The sequence below is a fragment of the Orycteropus afer genome, unplaced genomic scaffold, assembly GCF_000298275.1.
Source record: "Orycteropus afer afer isolate SDZICR_OR568_19922 unplaced genomic scaffold, OryAfe1.0 scaffold00074, whole genome shotgun sequence".
Classification (NCBI taxonomy): Eukaryota; Metazoa; Chordata; class Mammalia; order Tubulidentata; family Orycteropodidae; genus Orycteropus; species Orycteropus afer.
The window spans coordinates 6,625,613-6,638,822 of NW_006921661.1; the positions used below are offsets into that span (position 1 = coordinate 6,625,613).

Below are 13,210 nucleotides of genomic sequence, written 5' to 3' on the forward strand. Positions count from 1 at the left end.
GCAAATTCTTCTGCTAGTTGGGGTTTAGTCCACTTCTATATCCTTCCTTTCAAGGCTCAGGGGTCTAGGATTATCTTCTGTGTCTGTGTTAATTGGTTTCTCTTTTCTTTGTTGAAGGGGGTCTGTGCAGTCTTTCTGCCTAGTCCGCCATCTTACCAGAACCTCCACACACGTATTTCTTGAGCTCTAGCCACACCAAACTATTTTCTACTCTCTAGAAATTAACATAGACTTTCAAATTTTCTATGCTTTTGGATATGCTGTTACCATTGCATAAAATTCTCCTTCCTGTACTCTTAACTACAAAATACTTATTAACTCTTTAGAGTCATCTTATGTTCTTATGTGTCACTTTCTCAGCAAAATTTTCCAAATACTCCTAGAGTCAATTTTTTTCCATCTTGTCTGTATTCATTCATTTACCTTCATTTGTTTTTAGAATTTCTTTTTAGAGTCTTTCAATTTTTGATTTGGGGTCTCTTTTAGATGTACTTTTTGCATATAGTGAGGTTTTGCCTCATAATTCAGTACAAAAGTCTTTCTTTTCATGAGTAGCAACTAATCACATTGAACTGTAACTTCTTATTTGGGTGTCTGTCTTCTGTTTTAGAAAATAAGCTCTATAAGGCCAAGGGATTTTTTTTTTTAATTCCCAATACTAAAGGGCTAATCATTTAATGACAAACTGTCATCTAACTCGATGGCGACTAACAACAAATCATCAAATGATTATAAGAAAGTGAGAGTTGTAGACATATACTTCACTGCTGTGGAGATGGATCCGACGCAGAGTGACCCCTCCTTGGGTTTCCAAGGCAGTATCACTACAGAAGTAGATTGCCCAACCTTCCTTCCGAGCAGTGGCTGGTGGGTTTGAACCACCAGCCTTCTGGTTAGCAGTCAAATGCCTCAGGCACTATACCACCAAGAGTTCCTATAGACATATATAGGCATTAAAAAAAAAACAACTAAACTTAACTGCTGTCAAGCAAGTCAGATTCGACTCATAGCAACCCCTCCTTGGGATTCTGAGGAGGTATCACTATGGAAATAGATTGGCCAACCTTCCTTCCGAGGAGTGGCTGGTGGGTTTGAACTGCCAGCCTTCTGGTTAGCAGTCAAATGCCTTAGGCACTATACCACCACAGGTCCCTATATAGGCATATGTAGACATATATGGCTTGGAGTACCCTACCTTCTGTCAATGCTTTGTTAGTCTCTGGGCTTGTAGGCTAATACATACAATAGGCTGTGTTTCCTATTGGCCAACCTTTGAAGGGAGAGTTGAAGGATTACAATTTATATACAAACTTTTCAATTTTTTAGGGTATCACTCTTTAAAGAATTCTGTCACACAAAATAGTCATTAGACAAACTTCAATCACACTAACCCATTATTGAATTTTATATGAAATTCTCTTCCCAATTTGGGGGGGAGGAGGAGGGACATTTTGATACCCATAGACTCCACAGGGGATAAATATTGTAATTTCTGTCTAGTAGGCCTTCCTACACAATCAATTCAATATGAAATAAAAAATTACTCAAAACTCAGCTCTACTGTTTAGCTAGTACTGTCATTGTGGGTTACTTTATCTTTCTGAGCCTCAGATTCCTCATCTGTAAAATAAAGATGGTCAGTCGCAGTAAGCCACATAGACTGTGGTAAGTCATTAAACACACCTAGTACATTAGCCAACAAGTAGTAGGTGCTCAACAAAAGATAGATTTTATCTGTGCTAATTTAAATACTATTAAACTTTTAATAAGAAACGTCAGTATTATTATAGTAGATATATGGCAAGTTCCTTTAATCATGAAAAATAAATTATTACAATTAATTAATTAGAAAGAAGCTACTTTACCCCTCTAACCTTATACCTCTATAAAGCCTAGAACCATAAGATAGGAAAATATTTACCTCTCAGCTTGGATAAAAATAAGCCTATAATACTATAGTTACCTAAAACAGTATAAACAAAAATAAATTCCTAAAGTTAAAAATGAATAAACAAATCCCTAAAGCAATATCTAAAAAATTTAAAAGAATGATAATACCCAGAGTTGGCAAGCATATGAGAAAATTAGTTTAGCATTCATGTATAATTGGTGTAAGTATAACTATATATAAGCTCTCTGTTGAACAATTGAGTAATAAATACCAAAAGCCTTAAAAAGGATACCCCTTTGACCTGGCATTCCACTTCTAGTGCAGGCATACCTCGGAGATATTGCGGGCTCGATTCCAGACCACTGCAATAAAGTGAGTGTCACAATAAAGCAAATCACATGAATTACTTGGTTTCCCAGTGCATATGAAAGTTATGTTTATACTACTATACTAGTTTATTAAGTGTGTGACAAGCATTATGAAAAAGTCTGAAGTATTTTGAGAATTATCAAAATGTGCCACTGAGACACAAAGTGAGCACATGCTGTTGGAAAAATGGCACCAACAGACTTCCTTGACACAGGGTTGCCACAAACTTTCAGTTTGTAAAAACGCAGTATCTGAACAGCACAATAAAGCAAAGTGCAATAAAACGAGGTATGCCTGTAATTTATTCTAAGGAACTTATAAGACAGTGATGTTTAAAATAACAAAATATCAGCAGATTAATGAAATAAACTAGTCAAATAAATGCAAAAATCAAGAATATTAGAATACCATTAGATAATGATGAGGATTCTTATTTATATGAAACGACATCCATGATTTATAGTTAACTAAAAAATGTTTGTACACTGGGCTACATTTTCTGAAAAGAAAAATAATCACATTGGGTGTACATATGTGCTTAGAAAAAGAAGCATGGAAGAATATTTACCAAAATGTTTACAGAGGTTGTCTCTAGGTTATGAGAGTACAAGTAATTTTCACTTTCTGCTTTATAATTTTTGGTAAAACTATAATTGTGATACACCAAATTGTTTTCCAACAATTCATATGGTATTACTTGTATGGTAACAAATCATAACAAATATTGCACCCATTTTATTTACATCTTCAAAAAATAGTAACAGATGATGATCTATTTCTAGAATAAACATTTTACTCCTTCCACCATAATTCAATTTAACAAACGTATAGGAGATTTTAAAAGATTTTTTTTTAAATGAGCAAGACACATTTTCTATACTCAACAAACTTAAAATCTAGTGAACAAATAATAGAATGTAAGGGAGAATGAAATAAAGTCATAAAAATTAAAAAAGAGGAGACAGGGGAGGATGAAGGGAGTGGAGAAGCCAGTGGGGAATTCTAAAGGTTTTATAAAGGTGACATCTTTTGAACTGGACATGGAGAGATGAATAGCCTTTCAACTGGCAAACTGGGGGGTGGGGCGGTATTTGTTCCCTGGAGTTCTGGTATAAGAAAAGATGGAAAGATAAGCTAGAATTATACTAAGGCCTTGAATATCAGTGTGAAGAGTTTTAATTCTACAAATGGAGAGTCACAGAGGGTTTTTTTTTTAAGACAGGAAAGTGAAATAATCAGTCAAGCTCTAATCATAATTCTTCCTGTATGAAATATAATCTTTAACCTAGTTTTCCACTAAGACCATTTGACTGTCTCTTGAGTACCAATTTAAATGTAGCCTTGGCTAAACTAAATGAAATTATTTGATCAACACCGAACACTCTTAAGATATATTTAAAGTAAAATTAGAGCCATTTAAAAGTCATCAAAAATACAAAACAAACAGAAAAAAGGGAAAATTACAAAAATCTAAAGCTTAAAGTATTCATACATCAGAGTTTATTCGATATGTTCTTACACAGAAAATTTGGTGAAATTGGTTATTAAAATAAATTGGTTATTTAAAAATAAATCTGAGATTTGTACTTCCTGATTCTTCTTTTTGTTCCTTTTAAGATTAAATTAAGCTGACACACCTGATTTCTATTTAAAAAAGGATGGTGGCAAAAGAAAAAAATAATTTGAATAATTTCCTATCTTGACATGAATTAACAAAAGAGAACATTTCCTAGAGGGAATCTGGCTCTGGCCAGGCCAGGAGCAGCAGGCTCTTCCTGTTGGAGAACCAAGGTGAAGGATGAGCCCTTTCTGTCAAGACTGGATGTCCCACAAAGAAGGGTCCTTCTAGGTTGTTTTGCCTGAGGGCAATAATACGCAATCCTGTTGGGGATAAAAGGTAGAGCTTCAATCTTTAAGAGACCACAGAACACAGCTAGGGCTACTAGCTAAATTACATCCTGTCTATTATCAGTCTTCTGCCTTTTGTAGTTATCAATGTATAAAGCATTTAGGAGTATATAAGCAAATTCATGCTTGTTAAACTGAGTCTTTTAGAAGATTGAAACCCTATAAAATGCAAGTGATTATTTTAATAGTAATTAAATAGTAACTATTATTATTAGTATGAATAAAATCAGAAAGCATGTTGGAGTCAGCAAATACTACTGGTTCCCACCACCTCCCCCCCGCCCCCCCCCCAAAAAAAAAAACCTCACTGCCCTCAAGTCATATCCGACTCACAACTACCCCTCCTTGGGTTTCCGAGGCCGTATCACTAGGGAAATAGATTGCCCAACTTCTTCCGAGGAGTGGCTGGTGGGTTTGAACGGCCAGCCTTCTGATTAGCAATCCCAGAAAGCTTAAATAATTTCTATTTTTGAAGTTTAGGAAAAAATGCCTTTGCAAAGAGTAAATCAGAATAACAAAGAAATTAAGCAACTTGGCTAAGTGATACAATCTGTTCCAATGCTGGGACTTGTCTAGAAAGGAAATTTCTGGTCCAGGGATTTTTTTTCCCTACTCTTATGTTGCCTGCCTTTATATATACTTAAAAACTCACTGCCATCAAGTTGGTTCCGACTCATAGTGATCCCTCCTTGGGTTTCCAAGGTAGTATCTCTAGAGAAGTAGATTGCCCAATCTTTCTTCTGAGGAGCGGCTGGTGGGTTTGAACCATCAGCCTTCTGGTTAGTAGTTAAATGCCTTAGGCACTACGCCACCAGAGCAAACCTTTATTAATTCTGACTAATTAGAAAGATTAACCTGAAATATTAAGAAGCGTAAATCACAGAATTATTTTAAAAGATATTACTCTAAAAGATATTACACATGGCAACAACAGCAGATGTCCAATCCAATATGACTAACTAAAGAAATGAAATTCAATTGTAATTATTCATTTGAGTGTAATCAGTGGGCCCTTCAAAAGTGCTTTCTTATATAAATAAATATACCTGTAACTAAATAAACCTCTTAAAAGTTTTTACAGTAATTTGCTTGGTAAATAAATAATGAAAAGAACATCAGGCAAGATTTGGCCCAACTAGAGGTCTAACTACATGAATTTTAGATCAAGTTTCTAATCTAATATTGAGAACCTACCTTATATCTAGTACTGCACTGCTTAGAACATTATAAAAAAAAGAAATAGAAGTAAAATACAAGCCTTAAGAAAATGTTAAATAACAAACCAAAAGTAATATACATAAAAAACTCACCACAGGCAATAAATTACATTGTTTTTCCTCTCACTCATCTTTTTTGCCTGTTCCCTGAACTTCCCACACAGGTTTCACTGTCCCATTCATCAATTATTTTCTCCAGCTCTCATCTGAATACTAAGCTCTTCACTATTCTGAAGGTGTACAATCAATGACTATTCCTCGTCTCATAATTCATCAACATAGGATTTTCGGATCCATGTCACCTGGACTAGTTGCTGATTCTGAGGCAGCTGTCCATCAAAAGGTGATTTATTACTTACACGTTCCAGATTTGATTTCAGTGCTAACGGCTCATCTCTTTTTTTCTGTTCATCCATCTTCCTTTTCCCTGTTTCTGTATCCTCTGGTAACAACAGTTTGTGGCTTTGATCTTCAGAGGTTTTCTCCTCTTGTAACTTTTCTTCTCTCAACTAAAAATACAAATTACACCGAGACAGTAAAGTTTAGGACACTCTAAACTTAAAAATATCTTTTACTGAGCAGTCCAACAGAACAAATAGATCATGTGGCAGTTTGGGGATTATTTTTCTTATCGGATATAAAGTCCTCTTGATTTTAAAGTCTGCTTTTACTTGGCCCTTGGCAAACATGTAATTCATAGCTTCAGATTTAACTGCTCTGCCTTCTTGAGCAATATGAAACCATAAAAGCTAAGATAATAAACATAATTTTAAAAATAAGGTTTATTCACTCAGACAAAAAAGCCTGCATTTACAAACTTTCTTCATTCTCATAAGCCCAATATAACTGCACTAGATCAGAAGAGCAGAGAAGCTGAGACCACAGAGAACTAGAGAAGCTGACACTAGACAAGACAGATCTTTATACCTCATTAAATACAGAAAAAATGACTATCACAGTCACAATGTCCTACATATTATACTATGTATGGTCTCGAGGGTTGGTCATGATAACAATTTACAAAGAAGTTTAAAGCAAAGGTACATGCTCCTTATTTGGAGGGCTGAAAGCATGTCATTGTGTGACAATAGCATAGGCTTTGGAATGAAAACCTAGGTTCCAATGGTTCTGTTATTCACTTACTAGCTATAAGCTATCGCTTATTCTTGCCTACAAAATAGAGATAATGCTACTTACTTAATTAAATATTAAATTAAATATTAAATCTCCTATTTCATGTTTTAGTGTTCTTTTGTCTCGTGATTAATGTTACACATTATGTTCTCAAGATTTCCTAATGTATTACAATGCATTCTTCTAGTGTAATGCACAGTACCGTCTCGCTGTGCATTTACAGTATACCATGATTTCCCTTTTCCTTATCTTTCTTCTCCCTTCAATGTCTCGAATTTTAATAAACTTTAAACGAGATAACATATGTAAAAGCAATTATAGGCTACTAATATTTTTAATCATTCTTACAAAAAAAAAGTAGGCCATAGAATAAATAAATATTGTATTTTTGATTGGCTGGTGCCTCGGGGTTAAAAACAAAACCACCACAAATAACAATGAACAACAATAAAGCATTAGTCTTATCTTCCCAATTTCTGTAAGCCTGAATTAGTTTTTTAACGTACTGAGCCTAATTCAAAAGCTTATGTATACACAAAGAACACCATACATGATGCTGTGCCAGGAGTTTCAGATGAGATAGTGCATGCTCAACTCTGCCCAATTCAGACAAGAATGTAAGATGAGGAGCCCAGGAGAAAGCAAACCTGAGGTGTGTGCTAACTGCCTACATAAAAATATCAACGCCTTTTGAAGATCTTAGATGAGAAATTCTTGTTCAACAGCTTGGCCACAGGCTACACAAAGAAGCATTTCACTTTTAGAGAGATAAAGAGACAGAGTGGCACAAGTGAGAACACGTTTTAGTGTCATAATATTGCTGTTATTTACTAATTCTATGTGTCAGGTATAGAGCTAAGTATTATACTATCTCACGTAATAAGAAAACTAAGACTAAGTTTAAAAGTTAAGCAACTTGCTCAAATTCATAATCATAGATTCTGGAAGTGGAATTAAAACCTTGGTTTAGCTCAGTGGTTCTTAGTGGGGTGATTTTGTCCCTCAGGGAACATTTGGCAATGTGTGGAGACACTTTGGTTATCAAAACAGGGTGGGGTAGGGTGTGCTACTGCCATCTAGTGAGATGATACTGATAAACTGATAAGCAGGGATACTGATAAACATCTTTAATTCACAGGACAGCTGCAACTCCCCAATATACACATATGTGGGCATTCTTTTTTTTTTTTTTTTTAATTAAATATTAAATCTCCTATTTCGTATGTTTTAGTGTTCTTTTTTTTAGTGATTAATGATGTTTACACGTTATGTTCTCAAGATTTTCTAATGTATTACAATGCATCCTTCTACCTCCTAGTAAGTTTTATTGCTATTCTCAAAGCTCTGACAGTGGATCTCTGTTGCTAGCAAAACAGCCTTTATATTGCAAATGTGAATCATTGCTAACAGAGTATCACTTTAACAAAGCAAAAAATTTACAAAAGTGAAAAACCTATATGTCCATTTGAATCCTAACCTGAGACATATTGGTGTTTTCTCTACACTGGGTTCTGCAGAAGCATTATTTTTATTGTTCCTTTTGGCAGTTATTTATTAGGATATGATGACCTGGTCTCTAGGAGTTTTTATACTGAAAAAAAAAAAAATTCCTTGAGGAATGTCAGAAAGTAGCATGTGCACTTAAAAAAGAAATAACTTCACTCTGTCATTAATTATTTGTTTTACATAGCATATCTCATTTAATCCTTAAGAGCTCTGTTTGAATCTTTTTTTTTTCCCTAAAATTTTTTTTTTAATGTGATTTGGGTGAATGTTTGAATCTATTTATCACTACAATTTTACAGACAAAAATATTAAGACTCAATAGTTATTTCTCAAAATCAACGGAGATTCAATATCGAATAGCTTGGATTTCATTTATTTTTTTTTTACAAAACAACTTCCGTGTTCATTCAACAATTCATACACATTTTGTTTCATGGCATTGACTGAAATCCCCACAACGTAACAGCACTCAAGCCACTTTTGCTCTGTTTTCCACTTCCATTCATTCTTCTTTCTTATCCCTTCCCGCCATCTAAACTCTGGTCAAATACTGCCCTTTTGATCTGATAAAGATGATTGTTTTAAAGAGTTCATACCTCCCTAATGTTATTATTCAACTAATATTGTTGTTGTTAGGTGCCATCGATACATAGGGTGCTATAGCGACCCTATGTACAGCAGAACAAAACACTGTGCCAGCCTCACAATACCTGCTATACCTGAGCCCATCACTGCAGTCACTGTCAGTCCATCTTGTTCAGGGCCTTCCTCTTTTTTGTTGACCCTCCACTTTACTAAGCATGATATCCAGGGAATGGTCTCTTCTGACAACATGGTCATTCAACTAATAGGTTTGTCAATTATTTGGCTCAAAGTTGAGCCATGGGGGTTACTTAAGAGCTTGAATTTTAGAACATATTTTGACATCAGAACGCAGAGTTTTGAAGAGGATCCAAGATGGCAAACTAGGCAGATATACGGCTGAGACCTGAGACCATCTACAACAGAGACCCAAGAAACCAAGTGAAATACAGAGATATTGCAATCCTGGAACTGTGTGCTCAAAGAAAAGGATAAAGCAGTAGATCAAAAACCTATTAGAAGAAGAAACTGAATGAAAACAGCAAACAAGGTGTTTTACAGAATGGTGAATTGCCAACTGGCCTAGCACAGTACAGCCATTCTGAATTATTGCTAGCAGCATCCCAATTGGGACATGAACCAGATAATCGGCTTCACTCACCCAGGACTGCAGATACCCACCCTGGTGTTTGGTGACCAGAGAGGTGTGATCATCCTCTTTACCCCATATAACCTCCCAGTGAGTGACCAGAGGCACAGCCCTACCCCCACCCACCTGGCAGCTGGACAAACCTCCCCCACTGTCCTCCCCCACCTGGTGTTCCACCTGGCCCAGTTTCCTGCCCCCTCAATCTGTTGCTTCACTCCATTAGCAGCCTGAAGCACACTTTTGCAGATCTCAGACATCTGTGGCTAGAGATTGGGCTGATGCTATGCTGTTGTCTTTTTTTTTTTTTTTTTCCTTTCTTCTTCCCCACCTTCTTCTTTTCTTTTTTCCCCATAAGATGGGAGCTAACAAATCTACTCAGCCATACCCACCACACCTGTGTGTTTGACAGCTGAAATTTGCACTGGTGCTATGATGCTTTTTTTCCCCCCCTTTCTTCCCTCTCCCTGCCTTTTGTCTCTTTTTTCCTTCTTCTTCCTCTCTCCTTCACCTTTTTTTTTCTTTTTTCCTCATAAGATGGATGCCAGCAATTATACCCAGCCATACCTGCTACACTTGTGTGCTTGGCAGCTATAGTTTGTACTAGTATTGTGCTGCTTTTCTTTTCCCTTTTCTTTGTTTTCTTTCTTATTTTTTCCTCTCCCTTTTTTATTTTTTCTTTTCTTTTTTTCCCTCTTCTGTGTCCCTTTTTAGTTTTTTCCCCATCAGTCAGAAGCCAGTGATACTACCCAACCATACAGCCACACCTACTACCCCAACTTGAGAAGAGTGCCAACACTCCACACCACTGGAACACTGGTAGACAGCAGCCAACATCCATCCATCTTGGCCTCAACTTCTCTACACAACCAATGATCAGAGACTTGCACCCACACTCCCACCTGCTACAAATCCATATGGAGACAGGTAGTAAGCACCCAGTACGGCCAAACTAGTGATGACAGTAGCATGCCCAATATGTTGCCTGGATACAGTAAAACAAAACCAAAAATCAGGGAGAAGCAAACCAAGCTATAATCAATAAGTAAATATAATAACACCACAATGTCTTGGAAAAAATTCCAAATCACATACAAACAGGAGATGAAGGCTCAAGTAAGTGACCAAAATAGAGTCATAAAATCTTCCAGAGTATAAAATGCTACTGGAACTACCTGATAAGGAATTCAAAAGGATTACATTTACAACCCTTCATCAGATTAAGAAAGAGACCAAAGGAAACAAAGATGACACCAAGGAACTCATAGACAAAGTCAAGGAAAACACAGATCAAACTCTAGAAGAATTCAAAATAAATAAACAAAAGAATAAATTGATAAAATAAGTGGAAAATGAGAAACCATACAAAAACAGCAAATAGGAATCCAGAAGGTTAATACTAAAATTTCATAAATAAATAATGCATTGGAAGGACAAAGGAGTAGAACTGGATCGATGGAAGACAAAATTAGAGAGAATGATGACAAATCTCTTAATACTAATCTGTTAGAGGAACAATCAGAAAAAAGAAAGAGAAAAAATTAAGAAAGCCTAAGGATTACGTGGGATACCATCAAGAAGAGTAACATACATGTGTCAGTATGTATTACAGTACAGGAAGAGGACCCCCCCCAAAAAAAAAATCACAGGGAAAACTATCAAAGATTTGTTGGAAGAAAACATCTCTAGTATCATGAAAGATAAGAAGACATGCATTCAAGAAGCTTAACAAACCTAAATAGGATAGGCCACAAAAAGAAAGTCACCAAGATATATCATAATCAAACTTCCAAAACCAAAGACAAAAAGAAAGAATCCTGAGAGCAGCATGGGGAAAACAAAAAGTTACCTACAAAGGAGATCTAGTAAGACTAAGTTTTGATTTCTCAGCAGAAATCATGCAGGCAATAAGGCAATGGGACGAGATCTATAAAACCCTGAAAGAAAAATAATGCCAACCTAGAATTACATACCCAGCAAAACTGTCCCTCAAAAAACAACAGCAAAATCAGGACATTTCCAGATAAACAGAAAATAAGGGAAAATTTGTAAAACTCAAGTTAACCCAACAAGAAATGCTCAAGGAAGTCATTTAGACAAAGAACCAACAATGGCAGACAACAACCTGAGATCAAGACACATGACAACACCACCTGGAAATTAACTCAGATATTGAGGTATCCAAAATAAAAAATAAACTTACAAGACTGAAAATAGGCAACCAAAAAACAAAGACAATGCCGTGGAGTCGGATCCGACTCATAGCAACCCGTACTTGGGTTTCTGAGGCACTATCACTACGGAAGTAGATTGTCCAACCTTCCTTCTGAGGAGTGGCTGGTAGGTTTCCACCACGAGCCTTCGGCTTAGTAGTCAAATGCCTTCGGCACTTGATGTTGTTGTTGTTAAGTGCCGTCAAGTCGTTTCTGACTCAGCGACCCCATGCACAGCAGAACGAAACACTGCCCGATCCCGCGCCAGCCCCACAATCCCTGCTATACTTGAGCCCATCATCGCAGCCACCGTATCAATCCATCCCGTTGAAGGCCTCCCCCTCTTTCGTCGACCCACCACCCTACCAAGCATGACATCCTTCTCCAGGGAATGGTCCCTTCTTACAACATGACCAAAACAGGTGAGACGAAGTCTGGCCATTCTTGCTTCCAAGGAGCATTCTGGCTGCATTTCCTCCAGGACAGATCTGTTAGTTCTTTTAGCAGTCCACGGTACTTTCAGCATTCTTCGCCAGCACCACAACTCAAAAGCATCAACTCTTCTTCAGTCTTCCTTATTCATTGTCCAGCTCTCACATGCATACAAGGCGAATGGAAATATCATGGCTTGTGTCAGGCGCACCTTAGTCCTCAAGGAGATATCCTTGCTCCTCAGCACTTGAAACAGTTCCTTCGCAGTTGACTTTCCCAATGCTACACGTCGTCTAATGTCCTGACTGCTGCTTCTGTTGGCATCCATTGTAGAACCAAGCAACGTGAATTCCTTCACAACCTCAATTTTCGACAGCACATAACAACAACAACCTTAGGCACTATGCCACCAGAAATGTCAATTTTTAAACAAGGGCAACTACAAAGCAGAAAGATGAATGAATGATGTAGTTGTAGAACTTCCAAATGAAGAAGGTGTAAAGACAATAAGAAGATAGAAGAGATGGTTTTAAACTTGGGAAGATAACAATAAATTATAAGGTAACCTCAAAGAAAATTAATAAACTATCTAAAAATCAGTTGGATTCCTCTACACCAGCAAAGAGATTGCTGAAAAAGAAGTAAGGGAATCAATGCCATTTACAAAGTTGTTCTTGTTAGGTGCCATCAAGTCGGACCTGACTCACAGCGATGCCTCCTTGGGTTGCCAAGGCAGTATCACTACAGAAGTAGATTGCCCAACCTTACTTCCGAGGAGTGGCTGGTGGGTTTGAACCACCAGCCTTCTGGTTAGCAGTCAAGTGCCTTAGGCACTATGCTACCAGAGCTCCTACCATTTACAATAGCTACCAAAAAATAAATTACTTGGGAATAAATCTTACCAGGGACACAAAAGACCTGTACAAAGAAAACTATAAAAAACTACTTCAAGAAACCATAAGATATCTACAAAAATGGAAGAACATTCCATGCTCGTGGATAGGAAGATTGAACATTGTGAAAATGTCAATTATACCCAAAGCAATCTATACATTCAATGCAATCCCAATCCAGATCCCATCAGTATTTTTTAAGGATATGGAAAAACCAATCACTAACTTTATGTGGAAAGGAAAGAGACCTCGGGTAAGCAAAGCACTACCGAAGAAGAGGAACAAAGTAAGAAGTCTCACACGGCTGGATCTCAAAACCTACTACATAGCCACAGTAGTCAAAACTCCCTGGTATTAGTACAATGACAGACACATAGACCAACGGAATAGAATTGAGAACCCAGAAATAGATCCATCGA

General features: G+C 36.8%; 1 protein-coding gene across 1 annotated transcript in view; it reads right to left on the reverse strand.

Moving 5' to 3' along the window:
- RNF169 (ring finger protein 169) overlaps positions 1-13,210 on the reverse strand; it is a 148,112-nt gene that overhangs the window by 45,143 nt on the left and 89,759 nt on the right. The window contains exon 3 of the mRNA XM_007940938.2: positions 5,745-5,894. Within this exon, the coding sequence (XP_007939129.1) occupies positions 5,745-5,894 (150 nt within the window). The remainder of the gene's footprint in view (positions 1-5,744; positions 5,895-13,210) is intronic.